General features: G+C 38.6%; 1 protein-coding gene across 3 annotated transcripts in view; it reads right to left on the bottom strand.

The window, feature by feature from the left end:
* WASHC4 (WASH complex subunit 4) overlaps positions 1–19,747 on the bottom strand; it is a 54,612-nt gene extending 34,865 nt beyond the window's left edge. For all 3 annotated transcript variants that reach the window (XR_011678537.1, XM_071422671.1, XM_071422672.1), the window contains exons 1-15: positions 19,599–19,747; positions 15,562–15,701; positions 14,428–14,481; positions 14,248–14,313; positions 14,034–14,079; positions 11,753–11,820; positions 9,615–9,697; positions 8,617–8,659; positions 8,013–8,116; positions 7,113–7,233; positions 5,491–5,614; positions 5,265–5,392; positions 4,502–4,662; positions 2,235–2,361; positions 806–931 (exon numbers count right to left, since the gene is read on the bottom strand). Coding sequence is in view for 2 of the 3 variants with exons in the window: in XM_071422671.1 (XP_071278772.1) it covers positions 806–931; positions 2,235–2,361; positions 4,502–4,662; positions 5,265–5,392; positions 5,491–5,614; positions 7,113–7,233; positions 8,013–8,116; positions 8,617–8,659; positions 9,615–9,697; positions 11,753–11,820; positions 14,034–14,079; positions 14,248–14,313; positions 14,428–14,481; positions 15,562–15,701; positions 19,599–19,659 (1,452 nt within the window). In the remaining variant the exon portion in view is untranslated. The remainder of the gene's footprint in view (positions 1–805; positions 932–2,234; positions 2,362–4,501; positions 4,663–5,264; positions 5,393–5,490; positions 5,615–7,112; positions 7,234–8,012; positions 8,117–8,616; positions 8,660–9,614; positions 9,698–11,752; positions 11,821–14,033; positions 14,080–14,247; positions 14,314–14,427; positions 14,482–15,561; positions 15,702–19,598) is intronic.
* Between the last annotated feature and the right edge of the window lie 388 nt (positions 19,748–20,135).

Here is a 20,135-nt window from a genome sequence, read left to right as displayed (position 1 = left end):
AACACTTTGCTGGCAGCTCGAAGGAGGTGACCCTTCCCCCTGTTCAGCACTGGTGAGGCCACATCTGGAGTCCTGGGTCCAGTTCTGGGTTCCTCAGTACAAGAGAGACATGGACACACTGGAGAGAGTCGAGCCAAAGGCCATGAAGGTAATTAACAGACTGGAGCACCTCAAATGTGAGGAAAGGCTGGGAGAGCTGGGACTGTTCAGCCAGAGAAGAAAAGACTTGGAGGGGGATCTTGTCATTGTACATAAATACCTGGAGGGAGGGTGCAAAGAAGATGGAGCCAGGCTCTTGTCAGATGTGCCCAGTGACAGAACAAGGGGCAATGAGCACAAACTGAAACACAGGAGTTTCCCTCTGAACATAAGAAAACACTTTCTTACTATGAGGATAACCAAGCACTGTCACAGTCTGATTGGCCAGAAAGGTTGTGGAGTCTCCACCTTTGCAGATATTCAAAAGTCATCTGGACACAGTTCTGGACAACTGGCTCTACATGTCTCTGCTTGAGAAGGGATAGGCTGGACCAATGATCTCCAGAGATACCCTTCAACCTCAAACTTTCTGTGACATCAACTAAGGAAGCCAGTTAGAAGCTAAAAAATAAAAGAAAAAACCAAACGAACAAAACAACTCAGTTCTAGCCTCCCTAATCTATTCTCTAACCAAACCACTCTCAAACAAGAGGTCATGCATGCAAAAACACTTCCCATCACAGTTTCTTTTTTTTAATATGGGATATTTGGTCAATGTTCTCTGTAATTCCTACATGAAAGAAATAATTTTCATCCAGTGACCTACCTTCAGAAGCTCCACAAGTCTGCACAATGCTTTTACTGAGGTTTTGGTCATAGGTTTTTGCATTGACATGTAAAGATTCATTGTCGTTTTAATGATGTTGCTAAGACTGTATGCATAAAGAAAACCCTAAAAATAAAATGAATACAAGGGGAAGAAAAATTAAAAATCAGTTTTTCCACACGTCAATAAAGTAAGTGCTCTCTGTTTCATTTCATACATGACAGCTAATCTTTGCCTTTGCACAACAGAGAGCCTACCAGTCCACTAATCAAGCCTGGGATACCAAAGCTGAATGAGACCCTTTTATTAGCAGACACCATGAAACTGCCTATGACTCATTAGATCATCTGATTAACATCTTCTAAAGCCATTCCAATTAAACACAGTTTAGTGAGTCAAATAATCACAGAGACTCAAAGATCTAATAGCTTCAGTCTATTGTAAACCAATCCATCAAACAATTTCCATCTCCCTAAGAAATATCACATCACAAAAACAATCTAAACCTTCCAGATTCTGTGGAACAAATACACTGACAGTATTTAGACAGTTTTACACTTTCTAAATAGAGATGTCCATCCCACAATAAAGATACCAATCATTTCTACATCAATATATGCTAAGCTTTAAAATGTTGATTATATACAACATGACAAACAATTATTAAACTTACTTCAAAGAAGAAGTAGTAACAAAAAAAAAAACCGAAAAAGGGACTAGGAAAATACAGTAAGTGGTGTGGCAAACTCAGTTCAGTATGGAGCAAATTTTTAAGTCCACTGCAACTAATTCAAATGTAAAAAAACACAGATCCTGGTACATGCCTATCTTTAGCTAAAGGAGACTCAAGATCATGCCACTTTCACACACCTATTCTCATCAATTTTCTGTCAGAGAGATAGATACTTATAAAAACTAGCAAAAAATAAATTAAGAAATAATTAAGATTACATGCTGTTTGTAGGCAAAAATACCCCAGCTGTCTTGGAAGGTAGTAAGATTCTTACAAAGTATCATCACTAGGCAAAGCACAATGAAACAACACAAAATCTTTACTGGGAGTATGTACTGTCCTAGATAAAACTAAATAGACACTGGTTCAGTCCACTCTAAGTACCTCATGACTCAAAAGGAAAGAAACCCAAAACCTTTACTACAGAGAAGATTAAGTTTCTTGATTTCCTGTGTTGAGAAAAATCCAAAATTCTAGCTACTGAATATTTAGTCAGATTCCCTCCCCCCACATTCTTTATCAAAAGACCTTTTACAGATTTTCTTGGAAGAGTACTGGGCATTAAAAGCTTTATAAGAATTCCAAAACCATGAAATGACACACCAGTGATCACAGAGCTCCTGTGGTTTTTTTTATGTTCAACAACTTGCACCAAAACATCAGTTTGCTGCATCACCACATTAAAAGATTGCACACCTGGATGAAGACATTGCAGCGGTTAGAAAGATCTTCAGAAAACTTTGTTGTGCGCTGCTCCTTGGACAAGATAGATTCCATTTTTGTCATCCACGAGCTCACAAAAACATAATATGACTGCATATCTCTGGGGAAGGAAACAGAGAATGTTGCTCACTTCAAGTAAGAAGATTATGAAGATTTTCTTATTTCTTTCCAAACCTTTCCCTTGCAAGGGAAATATTTTAAACCTTCAGTCCCCAAAATAACTCACCTTCCCTAAAGTATCAGAACCCTATACTCATTTACATTTAAATTCTCAGCAGGTAAGGACTAGTTAGTATGCCAATTATGTCTATACAATGAGTCAAAAATCATCTACTTTTCAAGAGAACACATGGCCCTGTTAGCAGTGCATATACCACATTTCCTTAAATTAAAAGGCTACATAAAACTGTTAGAAAATGCTTTTAAACACTAGACAGAAAAGTCCAACACTGGTGCTACTTTTTTTCACCCCAGTTTGAATTTTTCTTGCTTACACACACACACAAACAAATACAACTTAAGTGTTCTTCAGTAACAGAAGTTCATCTGTGTGAGTTACACTAGTTTTAATAATTGGTTAAGTAGAGTTAAATAGAGAATTGTGACACTGTAATATAACTTCTTCCAGCAGTTGTAGCAGAAAAGTATTTAGGTCATTGATGCTGTTACCAAAAATGACACTTTTAAAAAGAGTCCTCATATTTAGGGAACAGTCCAATTATCACAGGCAGTGCAAGGATTTGTAAACAAGCAAGAAAAAGTTATTTGCACAATTCAAATCAGCAGATGCAAAACCTGGATTTTATTAAAATATCCTCAAAATTGTGTGTAAAAAGTAAGGCAACAAAACTGGGGAAGGAGCATAATGCCTGTAAGGGAGCTGAGGGTGTTCAGCCTGGAAAAAAGGAGAGCCAGGGAGACCGCACTGCTCTCTACAACTCCCTGAGAGCAGATTTTTGTGAGGTGGGGTCTGGTCTCTTCTCCCAAATAACAAATGACAGGCCAAGAGAAAACTGCACAAGAGGAGGTTTAGATTGAAGATTAGGAAAATTTCTTCACCAAACTGTCCAGGGAAGGGGGGCTGTCCAGGGAAGGGGTTGGGTCACCATTGCTGGAAGTATCTAAAAGATGTGCAGATGTGGGCCTTGGGGACATGGTTTAGTGGTGAACTTGGCACTGCTGAGGTATAACTGGTGATCCTTCAGGCCTTCTCCAAGTTAAATGATTCTATGTTTCTATGAAATGTATATGAATAACAAGATGTTTTTCTGAACTTCTTAATCTTAAGACTTGTACCACTGCCCAAGACCAGAAGCAAAGCAGCAGTGCAATTATGCCCTACCTAGGAATTAAAGCCCAGGAAAGAATCAGGGCTAGGAAAAAGTGGGTTGAAAAAGAAAGCAGGGCAGAATTGAAAATAATCTGTCAGAGAATCAGGCACAGAGCTGCTTTTTCCCCCTTCCCTCCTCCACCTCCAACTCAGTTCTGCCAGCTTGTTTATCGGAAGACAAAATGCAAAACCTAAGTTTTTATTGCCATTACACAGACCCCAGTTTCCACTTTCTTGTTTTGTTCTCAAACATACAAACCCTAGCCCTGCTATCTTCCTATGCAGGACACTTATTCTTAAGACTAACAGCTAAAAATATTCCATCTTATCTTTAAGCATATTTTAGAAGACAATGAAGTGAGCTGCACACTACATGCAGAACACAAAACAAGGGAGGCTTTCTTCAAAAACAGATAATTTCAAAGACGATTAAACAAACAATAAAAAAGTCACAAAGAAAGAAAACCTTGCAACGAAAGTATCATCACCAAGCAGAGGAAAGCTCCACTATCAGCCTACTAGCAACTTACCTCCATAAACACATAGAAAGCAGAGAGCCCTAATAGAAAACAAAGCAGCCCAGGTTACTAGAAACTAGTTTAAAAAACAAAAGGTAATTCGAAAATATGGAAACAGAAGTAACTGAAACAAATATTTAGAACTGCTAGGAACATTGCTATTTTGGTGTAATAGTACATATTTTTCTGAAAGCATGACATGAAAAGCAGCTTAGTTTTGACCAAAATTTTTGCAGCAACCCTAACACACACACACTGCTGCAGTGAAGTGGAACAAGTGACTAACACCACTGACAGACACCACAGAACATGCTACTACACTGAATGAAAAAGCCCACATGCTTAAAAACTATTTGCCAAATAGCATCATTAGGCAGTATTAGGATGCATACTTGGTAAGTGACTGTGCCCTCTGCTGTAGAAAGTTCTCCCTTTGTGTTTTAACTGTATGAATACTTTTCTTGTCCAGTAGTTTGGCAGCAGCTGGAATCTTCTGAATCAGAAAATTGTCAGCAAACCAGATAATGTTAGCTGTTAATGTAATGGCTGGTACCTGGGAAGAAAAAAAAAAAGGAGGGGGAAATACTACCAAGTAGCAATAAACACAATTAACACAGTTCAGTTTATTTCTGTGTAACTGTTTTCTACAGAGTATTGCATTGATATTAAAAAAGTTTTCCTAGATGTTCACTAAGGACACCATGGGCAAAATTATAACCACTCTCAGTGATTCTAAACAATATTAGAGAATTTAATAATTTCTTCATACCATCCAATATGAAAACATCCCACTCAACTTTGCACTTAGAGGTCTTCCAAAACAAATGTTTCTAGTCACAGTCAAAACCCAAAGCATTTATTCAGCACCAGAGTATTCATAACTCAAAGAGATTTTTTTCTTCAGTGCCATATTAATCTTGAGAAGAAAGATTGTAATAGAAATGGTAAGTTTATTTTACCTTGCTGTTATGTGAGTGCACCAATTTTAGACCATCTTTAAAAGAAAACAGCAGGGGGGTGTTATAAAAAGTGGAAAATTTTTAACTCTGTTTTCAGACTTTTTTGTGTTCTTTCTTTTCCCAACACTGCGCTACACTATGTAACTCAGGAAATTATCTACTTCATTACTGAAAGAGAAAAGAATAAAGCACTTACCTTCTTACAGACATCCAACAATGACTTATAAAATTTCTTGTCTACAGTCCGAAAAATCTGAAAATGCAATACAAAGAGGCCACAGATGCCCACATATTTATCTCTCTGGTCAATTTCTGAAGGTTCACCTGAAAAAATACACCCTTGTGAATTTTACTCCCACACAAACAATATAAACAATTTGAGAAACAGTGAAGCTGTCTGGAAAAGCATGAGCTTGCCTTACCAAGTTTGGCTTCGACATTTGAGAAAGATGTACGAAGAATATGAGCAAATTCTTCAGCAAATGTGCTGTTCTTTGACACAGTCACGCCACCATTTAAAGAATCAAATTGTTGCTCTATACAGGCCTGAAAAAAAGGGAGGGGAAAATATCAATATATCAAGATAATGCCATGAGTTTTGGACCTTGATAGAGTACTGGTTTTCAAGAGAATACTGGAAGAGCACACTGATTTAAGACTGACCTAAAGTAGGCCTTTTACATATTACATATTCTGAATTATGACATACATATTCTTAACTATGCTTACATTTTTAAGTATAAAACCAGAAAATATTAAAACACTCTTACACTTGACATTCCAAACCCCATTTTATTTATTTTCCCATTTCCTTTAAGGAGCATTTTTAAAGAAGCCATTTGATGAGCTAGTGCTAAGAAACTAGTTGCATATTTTTATTATCACATTATAACCTGTTACTAACTGTCCTTTAATCAATATTATCATACAAGTCGCTTATAGGAGGTCGCTCATGACCTTGCAGCATAAAACCACACACTACTGCTGGCAGTTTAAAAAAGCTCCCAAAACCTCATGACAGTCAAAAAATAGAGACACATTGCATAATTTACAAAGAGACTAGAAAAGTCTTTATTAGAACTGCATCTAATATTTTTAATGAATTATTGTTAGGAAGAGGCATTTGCAGGACAGGAGAGGAAACTTCCTGAATAAATTCCAGTCAAATCCTATTGATGTCTCAAACCTATAATTAAGTCTTTGTACTTATACAGCATTAGGGAAACACAACATGAAAAGTGGATAGCTGGTAGCATTGTCCTCTGAAAGAATAAGCCAAACTATGCTTAAATATTTACCTACAATTTCCTTTTGAAGGCTTTTAAAGAACAAACAATTTTTTCCTAATGCCATTTAAGATGTAATGGCATGACCCAAGCAACTGAACTCTGCTTTGAACAGGTTCAACAACATTATCATCTGCCCACTATGCCACAACATCCCATTTCAATGTCTGTAATATACACTTTTCTAAAGAAATGGCTTCTTGTATGAATTGAATAAAGTTTAATTTCACTACACAGAAAATGTAACGAAATCCTTCTCATCCACTAGTGCCGCTGAATGATCCAGGGATATGTCCCACCACAGTGGTCTCTAATGACAGCAACCTGTCCTGTACACAAGGAATGACAGGTCACACTCAACATATTTTAAATTTTAAAGATTATTGAGGAAACTAATTAATTTGCAGCTAAAATAAAGACCTGTGCTATGTAAACCTGCTCACTATTATGCGGACAAAGCAGAATTCTGATAATACACAGTCCTAATGCCAAGCTGTCTGTGTTTCTCTAGTTCAGCAAAACAGTCAGCATTTACTGCCATCATTCAAAGCTTGGCACAGTTCAAGCACAAGAGAAGTGCAAGAAAGGCTCTGTTGTAAGATCCTTTTTTCTCCCAGGCACAGATGCAAGAGCCAAATTCACACATCACTGTGACTGGAACAAAACCAAAATACAAACAAACAAACCAACCATTCTGAAAAGAGTCATGCTTTCATGTAAGCTTCCTCTATCATACAGGGGAATATGAAGTTCATTACCTGAAATATCATTCCATCAAGTAACTGGCATTCCAGTTTTAACAGCAGTTTTTCAAATGGCTTTAGTTTATCTTCTTGAATCCCAAACTTAGAAGGGTTGTGATGGACAGATTTTAGCAGCCTGTAAGGGGTAGATGTGGAACACACACATGCAGCACACTTAAAACATAGTCACAGTTTTATCATATCCTGCACTACTCTGATAAGACATTTTAATTCCCCTCTCCTGCCTTTAGCAGCAACCCCCCCCAAAAAAAACCCCAAAACCAAAAACAAACAAAAACCAACCAAACAACAATTAAAAAAAACCAAAACAAAACAAAACAAAAAGCCACACAAAAATCATACCAACAAATAAAAAAAGTAACCAATCAACCAAACAAACAAAAAAAAACCACCCCAAAAAACCCAAAAATATACTCAGACTGTAAGACTGTATAAACAATTTGCATTTGAGTAACTATTTGGGTTTTCAAGGATAGAGTTAATATTCCACTAATTCAGCTACCTTTATAATTGTTGACTCTTCAGCTTTTACTTAAGATACCATCCCTTTTTAAAGCTTATCCATTCCCATGATCAATATGGACAGGGATAGTCTTAGCTCAATTCTTTATACAACTAAATTTCTTACTGAATATTCTTTAAAACCCACCAACTATTACATTATTTGCCAAGATGCCTACCCTGCACTGAAAATGCAACATTCGTACTCAAACAGACAAAATATTTACTGGTGCCTTTAGAAGGACACTGTGGTAGCTTAGCCCTGCTCTTCACTGAAATTTCTGGAGAGACTACCAAAATCCATGTTCCCACACTGACTTTCTTGGAACACAGACAGATGCATATGCTTTTATGTCTTAATTTGTGGGAGTATTTTTCACATCAGAGACACACCTCTTATACATGGTCCAGTGATCTTTCAGTGTGGCATGATTGTCAATTATTTCATCCAGAGTTATCAAGATTGTGAGCAACTCTCCTAGATGCTCATACATTGCCTGTTTGTGAAGGGAAAAAGAAGAAAGAAAAGGACTGTAATTATTAGAAAGTTTACTGCAGTCATATGAGGCACATAAAATTTCAGTTCCTTTCAATACATTTTCAGCCAACAAGATATCAGCTAGAGAGTTAAATTGTGGTTTAGCAGCTTAAAGATTTGACTTGTAGTGACACAAGAAATATTAAAGGGATGGCTGTACACAAATTAAATTCCTTGATCTATCTTGACACTGAAGACCCAATTTTTTAAATAGTCTATATGATGAGGCATACATTGCAATAAAGAAGCGTGCAAACACTTTGTTGCTAAGACATCTAGAATATGACAGACATGGAGACACCAGGCCTTCCCATATAAAGGTCAGAAAAAGCTGATTAATAAAATAAAACCTTTAAATTGAAAGCTGTTCTTAAAGTCACTTTCATGCTGTCTTTCTCAGGATTAATCAAGACCTATATATATATTCACATAAGCAAAAGGGTTCCAAATCGTTCCCACCTGAAAATGAACTCCAGATGTCTCTATAATTTTAGGTGCATTCCTGTAAATAAAATCAATATTTTAATGCCTTTTTAATCCTTAGAACAGATCATATTTATCAGTTCTGTATCATGGTGTGTTCTCTGTTTTCTGGGTACATTTTTCTTCATTAACATAGTAATTTCAGGAAACAAAAGAACATCAAAACCTGATGAAAAGTATATACTGTTTGAAATCTGTATGCTCTGATCAAATTTAAAACTGTATTTTTAAAGAGACAGCATGTGACTGGTTGAAACCACCAAGTGTATTCAGTGCACAGGTGTGTCAGCAATTCCCACTTTAGTTATGCAAATAGCCTTGACACTAGAGAATAAAACCACTTTGTATTTACTCAAGCCATGTCCAAGCTACACATCCAGCACCACACAGGAAGTCTGCCTTGTGCTGTAGTATAAGCCAAAAATAAAAGAAGAATCATGCTATCCTACTGGGGGATGGGGAAACAATTGAGAGTCCTGCAGAGGTATTTAAAGCAAACTCCAACAATCCTGTTCAGAACTAAACCTTCCTTACAGTTTTCAAAGGAGCTAAACCAAACGTCTCTTACCAAGCTAAACTTCAGATGTTAAAACCATGGCTGTTCTGTGAAAAATATATGCCAAGATTTACATTTTCAAATTAAACTGTAGAAGTGATTTGATTTTTTAGCTATGTATCAAGAAACAGGAGGAGCGCATCAAACAGAGCAAGGATAAAAAAAATCAGCAATATTTCTCAAACATAAAGACTAAAAATGACAAACACTAACATCCTTGCATCTCACTATATACAAGCACTATCTTTTCTGAAAACAAAACGAAACCATTTCCATAACTGTTTATGAAACTTACACAGCAAAGCACTCTATCTCTAGACAACAATATTCCAAAAAGGACTATGCCTTAAATAGAACATTCATGTTTTATACATTTAACTCTACATAGTAACAATACAGCATTTTAGGCAATAATTACTTGTTGCTGGTATACAGAACAGCCAGCTGATGCACTACATTCACCACCACTTCATAACATCGGGTAACAAAGCAGGACAGCTCCTGAAATACAAGAAAACAAAATGCATATAAATGTATAGATCTTCCTCATAGACAAGTTGTCATTACACAAAAAAAGACCCTGAACATAAACTACAGAATATGCAGCTGAAGCTCCAACTACATCCCTAACCCAAGTCAATGGACAGATTTACAGCAGGATGGAAAATATCCTACTAACAGCTCTGAAAAAGGATCTGGGACTAAGCTAAGAAACTACCAAACACAAGCTTCCAGTACAACTCTGACCATTTATAGTATTGTTTCAATTTAGCAAAGACGGCAAGAAGTGACTTGACAACAGATCCCAAGTACTTTCAGGGACAAAATTGTGCTTTTTCCCCACTAGATTCAAGAGTCACACTCTGGATGCTGGTAATAGCCAAATTCAAATTAGAAATTACCACAGGAGCTCTAACTGTAAGAGTGATAAGCCACAGAATACTGCTTTAAAACAAAGAAAGTCAATGTCTTTGAAAGGTTTGCCTGACGAAGGCAGAACTTAGGCTTGGTTATGTAACACAAAATGAGTAAGAACATGTCAACTCTGACTATGTAAAGAAGTATCTTAATTTCTATAATGGATTTTAACATGGCATTCCTTGAACAACAGGATAAATTAATATAAGTTTCCCTTAACTGCAGTAATATCTGCTCATTAATTTACCTTACAAATCCCATCAGGGAAATGTCAGTGTGTGATGAGCCTAGCCAGTCTGCACGCAGATGGCTTTATAGCAGACAGCCCACACTGGATGAACAGTCAGCCAGCCAGGAGATTGGGCAGCAGCTGAATTCTGTCTTCCTCTCCATCAAAAATAGATCCTATTTGGGCTTCTGCCTTCTATTAGTCACCAGTTTTCACAAAACATTACTTTTTAAAATTGTACTGCTCTAACAAATGCAGCTGAAATAAGCCAACAGATTCCAGAAGAATGGATTAATAGACAGATGAGATCATGCTTCCTGGGAAGGCAGCACCAGCTGCCATTTTAAAATTTCTGGAAAGAAGTCCAATTCAACAGAACACACATATTAGCAGCTACATAATACAGACAAGACTGTAATAAACTAATATTTCAGAGCATTATTTTGATAACACTTTAAAAAAACTTTCTGACCTAGCAAATTTGAGGCTTCTGCATCTAGCTAATCCAGAAAGCCCAGAAGAGCCAAGAAACCAATACATGGTGATTAGCTCTACAAACACCTACAAAGCTGGTAAGACAAAGAGGTTGGAAAATGAGAAAGAAAACACGAGTGATCCTAACAATTCACTGCACTTCACCATGGTAAAGGAAGTTGAGAAATTACTTCCTACAAAGCATTTGTCTTGTCACGACAATGATTAGTGTCACGCTGCAGAATCAGAACATAAATTTTAACCCCTGTTCAACCAGAATTTATTTAAATATTCTGGAAGCTTCCTCTATATTCTCTACTTCACCACAGCTACTCCTTACAAGCAATATTGCATAAAAATAGAAACATTTTTGGGAATGAGACAGTTGCTTAAGTTATACTAAGGACAAAAAACTCCACAATAGACTGAATTCCAAGAGCACAGGAAATCCTCAGAATAAAAACAGATCCTGTTTTCATTGAAAGGAGTATTCTTCCAAAAATGTTTGAAGGAAACATAAGCAATTTTTTTCAGGTACATACTTTGATTTTGTTTTCTTCAACCAGCTAAAAAAAACCCAAACATATAAAACAATTAATCCATTTCCAATGTTCAATAAACACCAGAACTTGCTAACTAAACTCAGCTATCTTTAACTACGGATGAAAGCAAAGCAACCTCAATTTATCTTCTCCAACTGAAATATTTTAAAGTAATTTCTAATTCCTTCTCTCATTAGACTTCCAGAGAGAAGTATAAAAAATCCCCAAACAATGTGTGATGCATCAGCTGGTCTGCAGGCAAAACATAGTAACATATCAGATGACTGCTATGCCTTTCAGCAAAATGCAAACGGGATATGGCAGACTGTTAAATCCATTTTGCAAGTAAAATTAAGATTATAATTGCTGTCAAACAATCAAAACATACTGTACCTGCAAGAAAGAAACAAATCTTCCCATCTGTATTTGGCAATCTCCCTCCACCATGCTGGAATCTGTGGCTTAAAAGAGAAACATTTGTCAACAGTTTCTAAAGCCTGCGTTGTACCTGTTAGTAACACTGAATCTTGCCCTCCAAGCCATTTATTTGTCATACTAGTAGAGTGCACTATTATAAGTGTATTGATGGAGCCTCAAAACCTTGTAATTTTGCTTTCCTAAGGACTTATTTTTGAAGTTTCTTTTTCATTAAAAACTACATGGTTTATAAATTAGATACAAAGCTGGGAAAAGTCTTCTTCATCTAAAAGAAAAAAAAATAAACCCTGTAATTCTTGAGGGGAAATGTATTATGTAACTTCATATAAATGTTTCTATTTTTAAGAAATTTACATGAAAATACTAGGTATTTATCTTGCAAGAAACACCCAGATGTTTTTTATGGAGAGAATATACTACATGATTAACTAGAAAGAATTATTTTTTTTTTCCCTATATATCCTTCTGCACAAAAGAACAGGCTTACCACCATAGCTTCACAACATTATCTGTATAACACAGAACACAGAAATACAATAATTACATCAGCCATGCCGAAGTGTTTCAGTCATCTGGAGCAGTTTGAACATCACCTGACAAAATACTGTCTTTTTAATGCGACAACAGATAGATGCTCTAGACTTGAGATTTTTCTTCTGGGTCACTCTGAGCAAGAAGAGCTCACTTAAAATTACAAGTTTACCTGCCTAAGAAATGCAGGTCTTCTTGCTACATAAAATATATTCTTTTACAGCTGTCAGAGATTAAAGGAGTCTCCATTTTTCTCTAACATGGAGCTCTGGGACAGGATACTAAACATTGCTTTGCTTCCCATTTCCACATTTTATGCAACTTTTAATCTCTTCAGTGTATGTTCCAAAAAACTCTACCCCACTACCTGAAGTTCCTAGACTAGTCCTAGCCACTGCAAAGACAAGATGGGGAAAAAAGTTCTCTTTACATAGATGGAAAAAGCCAGCATAGTATTGGTTTAAATTTCTACCATCCTTGAGCAAGTAACTTTGCCAGTTGTTTAAAGTAAGCAAGCTTGCTGTTATCAAAGAAAATGCTACAAGTAGGGATATAGAAATAAAGAACATAATTATTGCATTCCTACCTAACCCTCAAAAGGCTGACCTCTCAGTTCCTGACATTTCCAAGCATTCTCTGCACAACACCCATCAGGAACAAATTGCTGCTGTAATATAATAATCTGCTATACTCTGGCTTTTTCACACTAGAGACATGGAAAATTCTGAAGGATCTCCTAGTACCATTTTGGAAGCATATGACTTTAAAATATTTAAAACCACATCAGACAAGACACGTAAGTCTACTAAGAAAAAAGGGAAAAAAACCAAACCCACACACCCCCCAAAAAACCTCCCACATAACAAGCTAACAAATCCCCCACTTTTCCATGCTCCTTAAGCACAACAGTTATCTTACATAGCACTTAAAAGAATTATAAACAGCCCCGAGCTCAAAGATTTCACATTCCCTGATATTTCTGACGTCTCTTATGACAAAGATCTGTGCTTATTCCCACACTAGTATCCCCAGTCATTCAGGAGTTACCAGTTTAACTCCAAGGCAAAAAGCTGTCACCTACAGCAGCGTCTCACCATTTGTGACCTGACTTACAATGACTTGGGCCCCTCTTATGCCATGGTCTGAACATGTACTGTGAGTTACCTACACTGAAAGGGGAGGTGATATCAACACACTCCAACTTGTCTTGGAATACCAATTGCATAAGTGAAGAGGCCAGGACTTGGGCCAAGTTATTTATTAATGGTTTCATTGTTTTACTTCAGTTAAATCACAGATTTACTGTTGAACTACAACCGATGTGAAATGTAGCTCCAAAAGGAAGTAAGTTGGTTTAGGATGCGTTTACATGTGAAAAACATGTTTTCAGTGCCATACCTTGCAAAATAGCTGCTACAGTAGACGAGCTGTATGTAGGGAGCTCACACTCCCTACTTCCCATGTAAACAAGGCTACAACAAAATTTCCTGTTCGTGTAACAACACATAGTGCAGGGCTTTACAGATAAACCTTATCTTAAGCTAACTCAGGATAGCTACAAGACACTAACATATATCCCTATAGGCTCAAAGTTCTCTTTTTGGTGTGCATCACAGATAATAAAATTACAGTAATTGTAGCATTTAGTATAACCTGAAGCAATAATATAAAACTACATATGTTTACAGTAAAAGAAGCTACTTACCTCCTTCTCCATAAAACAGGAGGCCATTATAAAATTTAGTTTCTGCCTAACAACAAAAGCAGAAATTTGGTTTTTAATAAATAGGATATATGTAATCAAGCTACAAAATTATTTAGACATGTCTTGTTTCTTTATTGCTAAAAATAAATGTATATATCAGCATGCCAAACTGCAAAACTTTTCATATACAATAATAAAAGTCACCTGAATTTACCTCATATTTTAACTTCTTGATTTCACAGCAAAGAGCAGCATACACTGTTATAACTTTGTTTAGAACCTAGACTCAAAGTGAGGGAAAAAAAATCACACAGATTACAAACAAGTTCACATTTAGAGGGCTTGGATTGAGGTTGAATAACTTTTTTTTTCCCTTTAAGCATAAAGTGCTTACCTTGTTTTCTGTCTTTATGAGCTCCAGTAGGGAGGACTGTTCATATGGCAAAAGCTAAAATTAAAATAAAAAGCAAACAAAAAACACAAAACAACCAAACAGAAACAACAAATCAGCAACTTTAAATAAACGTTAGTCAAAAATACATTCATCCAACTAAGCAAGTATTCCCTCCAGTTTAATCTCAAATAGGGTCAGTAATAAGAGAGCCACAATTGCACATTACTGGCAGCTTGCACTGGAGAAGCCCTTCACTCTTCACGTTCATAAGGAAATACTTTCACTTTAGGCAGACAGACAAATAACCAGGTATATTATATAGCATTTTCAACAATTTACTTACAAAACTTGTAAAGCAAAAGCACGACCATTATGGCATATGTAGGAGAAAAACAGCTCAGGAAAACCAAAACATTATTTAATAATTCCAAATGCTGGAAACAGGAAGCAAGTACTTTGGAAGAAAGTACACCTGTATGCAGGCACTGGCAATTTGTACTTAAGTCAGCCTGATTTTGACTAGTCCATAAATATGCAGTACTGTGGTGGCCCTACACATAATTTATTCAAATTATTCAGACAGACGACTGCTTGAGAGTGCATCTTCAGCACAGACAAGTTTCATATGGCAACAAAAGTGCTTTTAAATTATGTCTGCAAATTCAGTGAAGAGGAAAAGCTAATGCTCCACAGAGGATAGAGAATTTGTGACCAAGAAAACAGCCAATACTGTACCAAGGCCATTAGGTCAAAACACAACCTATAAATATACACACAGTTCACTGTGCAGTTTTACAACTATTAGTGAGCTCTCCTGGAACACCAGCCCCCAGATAAAATCACAGGGAAGACGTCTGCTGAAACCAGCCTTCCCAACACATGAAGAATTAGAAATTCATTCAACTTCAGCTAGTAACCATAAGACTAGAAACTAATAATGTGAAAGCTTCTTCTCATATGATATGCACCAATTTATTAATTATTTGATAATTAAAATAGTATTAGATAGTTTTCTCAAAGACACAAGTCAAAATTTTAAGAGCACAAATGCATCAAGCTTTTACTTAGGAGGTTTTGAAGGAAAGGACAAACTAGGAAAGTAACAGATGCAATGTATATTAAATATATGAAGACCTTTAAAGCAATGGGATCAAGACTGAAGTCCCAAACATCTCCAACAGAGTCATCCAAAGCATCTTCAATTCTTTTCAGCTGAGATGTATATTCCTCAAGGAATTTTCCATAGCTCTTCAACTGCACTTCAGCATGAATTTCTGAGAATTGATAACATCGTACTGTTTTACAGACAATTCAATAAACTGCAATATCAAAAAATGTTATTAAAAACATTCAATATCTTGCTATTTAACTTTAGTCCTGTATTCCTCTTTTTGCTGTGGCATTTTTCTTTAATAAAATGCAAATTTAATACAAAGTTCTTATTTGTTTAAAAACAATCCTATAACTTAGTGTTGGTTTAAAAGAAATTCAAATACTACTTGAAGAGTATCGAACATCTAAGCAGTATGCAGAATTTTTTTTTTTAAAGGTACGTGTATTGTTAAACTAAGACCTTAATAATCACATAAGGTGCTGAGCAAAGAAATTACTGTGGAAATTGCAGCACAGCAGGTGACCCTACCCATCAGCTGAACCAGTACAAATGCATTTATATAAGAACTTTGAGGTAATGGGTCTAATCATTTCAGCCTGAGTAGCAGTTGAATTTCCAGCAATCCACTTTCCACTTCTCCCTGGTATCTCTCAGTGAGTTATTTGAGCATTACATGGAAAGCTTATGGCTTTTAGTCATTTCCTCCTACTTTCAAATTCACTCTTCTCAGGCAGAATTTTTCTTCTGCTGGGCATTGAAATGCACAGCTATCCTGTTAGTGTCAGGGCAAGTAGGTTCAAAGGGACAAACAGGTTCAAAGGCTAACATTCAGCTGGTCAAACAAAAGCAACAGTGGTCTTAAGTAGCAAAGTAAATCTAAAGGCAATTGGTGCAGAACAGTTTCATGCTCTCTATCCTGATCTTTTTTATTTCCCATATTAAGATGCTCCCCACTCCTCCCCAAATTATACACAATTGCTGACTTAGCTGCACAATCTGAATGACAGAGTAAATGTTCAAGGCTCCTACACTCAGGAAGTACAATTCTTTTTCATGTGAAAACTAAAGCGTCTTTCCCATAATTAGATAACAAATCTAACAGCTTGTGATCATCTGCTATTCGTTGAAAATAGGATTATTTAAAAAAAGTTAGAGAATGAAGGTCAACTGGACAACTGAATTTTCTTACACAAGAATTCAGCTGTCACATAGCTTTATATGTGCCCTTTTTGCATTTCAGCAAGTAGACTTGCCTAGAAAGTTAAAAATAATATATTCTTTTATTCTGCATGTTCAACCTCTTAGTCATTGTCTTTGCAAACAACTGAGCCAAATGGTAGCTGATGCCTACTTCAGTGGGAGAGCACTGCTGAATCAATCATCATTGAAACATTTTTTGCAGAAAGAAAATATCTGACTGAGAAACTGCAGCAGCCAGAAAAGGAAGAATGAATAAAGACAAATTGATAAGGAACAGATGAAAAGGACTATGTGCAGGGAAGTTGAGACTGAGAAGGAGAAATGACTGCAGTGAAGACTGAATTAATTTTAAGACAGTACTTTGAAAGTAGCAGCAATGCCAGCCATAAAGGCATGCAGACTGCAAAGCCTACCGAAGGAGCACAGCACACTCTCCCACAATAATGGCATTAGTGCCGTTGAGTTCTAGCAGTACCTGCAGCCTAGACAGAGCACAGGCATTGTCAAGATCAGGAGACTGAATTTCAGGTAGGAGAAGAAGTGAGTAAAACGCTCTCCATCAGCAGCACTCCAAACACTGATGTGTAGCCCTTAAGCTGTATCATTGTACTACTCTATTCCATCAAGTTCATCTCATCCTTCAGGTTCTTTCCAGTGCATCGTCTGCAAGCTCTTCTGCAGCAAACCAGTAAAACACTGATAGATCCACAGCCCTGTTGAATGGATTTTAACCAGCCATCATGTCAGCTTCAGTGCTTTACTGCTACAAAATCCAGAGTAGGGGAGACATTTAAGAGGTATGCTCTGGTACTTCCCCCATCACATCTCCTCCCTTCACACAAAAGACAAACTGAGAACAGAAAAACAGACATGCACTGAGGCTTTAAAGGAAGAACAGAAAAAAATTCAAAGTCATACAAGAGTAGGAAATTGGCATTGCTGTTCAAATCAGTTCTATGAAACAAAAACATTGAGCATTTCTCAAACAAAATCTCACAACAGCACTCTGCTGGAAATTCACTGACTGTCTCCTTTCCAGCAGACAAATGATGGATTTGAGCAACAGTACAGCTCATTAAATACTTTCAAATACTTAATTATTGACAGCCATCAATTTGCTACCTATAAAACAAGAGACAGGAATAATTTCTCACTTTCTTAGTGAGACAAGAGAGTGGAAGCTCTTAGCTAGGCAGAGATAGACAGAGTTCCACAGGTAAAAAATTACTTGGGAGATGAGAGAAGCTTTCTAAGATGCAGAACATTTTTCCTAAACAAACTGACTCACACGAGGAAGACAATGAAATCATAGAAAGCAAATATCCTTTTCTTCAGAGCAGTATACATGCTTGATAAGGTCTAATGTGTTTACAAGAAAGTTTGATTTAGTTTCCCCTCAGGTGATAAAACTAAAGCATTATAGTTGGAACAGTGCAAGAGATCAACTCAGCAGCAGATGCCTCAATCTTAACTTCTTCCATAAAATCAGCAATATCAATATTCAATGAAGTCATTGGCAGTAAGATTTGCTAGCGCCATAGCCGTACATATCTAGGACAGAGATCTTACAAACTAGACTTATGTCCTCAGCTGAGAAAGTTGTAATTGCTAAATGTTAGCGATGCAAAGCAAAAGTAGACAACAAGAACAAAAAATGCCTTTCAAGTCACACGATTATTCTTTGGCTTTTCTCTAGAACATTGTGTGCTGTGTTGGATGGAAGATCAGTTTCTTCACCCTTGAGATGGTGATAACAGGGCATATTAAGTAACATAAATTTTTTGGAGTTTCATTTCATGTCCTGGTCAAACTAACGGAGAGCTGGCATTTTGAGTAAAAACGACATTTTCCTTTCCACAGCTACAGAATTGATAAAGAGCTCTGCTCAGGACAGCCTCAGTTTCCACTGAAACCAGACTATCCAAACATGGCATAAACAGTATCATCCCCTGGGATAACATTATATGTGAAACAGTTGGTCCATGAGTGACATATTTCCACAGCAACACCTGGTATAATTAACTTGGCACAGTTCAATTTACAGCGTGTATTACAGTGTGACAACGATATAAGTTCCCTGTTTAGAAACTAGGTCACCTCCACAGGCTGAGCAAAACGTGTATTTTGACGGGCACACGAATCCACCGTGAAAGACTTCAGCATCACTGAAGATCTTATTCAATTCTATTTTAAAGGTGAAACTGCAAATGACCGCCCACCTCCCGTGACAGAGAGCCTTTTCCAATGAAAGCTGAGTACAACTAACTGCTCACAACATATCTTGATGTGACTTCTTTGGATAACCAAGGAAGCCACTGCAAAAATTTGTGAGCGACGAGAAAAGACCGGGAAGAAAAGAAACACCGTTCCCACGACAAGCCCCGTCAGTGCGAGAAAAGACAGGGCGGCACAAGCAGCCTAACGCTCCCCGCCGCACGGGGAGCACCGCAAACGACGCCCCCGAGGGAGCAAAGGATGAAGGGCTGTAAAAGCTACTCCCCCCCACCCTAAAACAACCCCGACAGCTACGGAGAAGGTGGTGAGAGCAAAGAAGGTCACGGCGGCCGCCCACTACTGCGGGCCGGGCCGCAGGGGGACCAGCGCTGGGCTGGCGGCGGGGGTGCGGGGCAGAGTCCGCGGGGCGGGGGAGCGACCCGCCTCAGCTCCGGCGACTGCTTCCTCCTCCCTCCCTCCCTTCCGTTCCCGGCGGAGATGCAGCGGGGCGGTTCAGGGGGAGCAGGGTCTGCTCAGCCCGCGCCTCCCCCGGCTCCGAGGTGGCTCCGAGGTGGCTCCGAGGCGGCTCCCACCGCACCCCACCGGCCCGGCCCCGCCCGGCCCTCCCTCCACGGGTGCTCACTCTGCGAGCCGTCGTCGAGGCGGTCGAACTCCCAGTCCGGGGACAGGGTCTCCAGCGCCATCGCCGCCGATCCGGGCAGCGGCCGCTCGGCCGCCCCTGACTCAGGCGCACGGGACTTCCTGCCCCGCGCCCGCGCCGCACGCCGGGAAATGGAGGCGGAGGGGAGCCTGGGCTCCGCGGGAGGAGGCGGGACAGCGCTGGCGCCGCTCCGCCGCCCCTCCCTGCTTCTATCCGTCCGCCCGCAGCGCCCTGGGGTCGGGCGCTGGGGTCGGCGCCGGGCAGCGCTGCTGCGGCTGAGAGAGAGCGCAGGGGGTGCCCCGCGGGGCGGGGCGGGGCGCGATGCCCCGATGCCCGCGGTGGGGCAGGGAGTTCGCTCCCCCCTTTCCTCCGACCCCCGGCAGCTTGAGCCGGTCGTGCTGGGTGAGGCAGGGCTGGCCTTGGAGTCACCGGGGCTTTGGGAGCTTTCCTGATTTTCGGCTGGGGCTCGGCACCCCAGCCCAGTCCCTGTGACACCGACTCCGCAGCTCTGCCAGGCTG

This window comes from Agelaius tricolor, unplaced genomic scaffold (genome assembly GCF_023055355.1).
Source record: "Agelaius tricolor isolate 1412-34295 unplaced genomic scaffold, bAgeTri1.0.p SCAF_3, whole genome shotgun sequence".
Taxonomy (NCBI): Eukaryota; Metazoa; Chordata; class Aves; order Passeriformes; family Icteridae; genus Agelaius; species Agelaius tricolor.
This window is presented reverse-complemented; position numbering and strand designations above follow the sequence as displayed.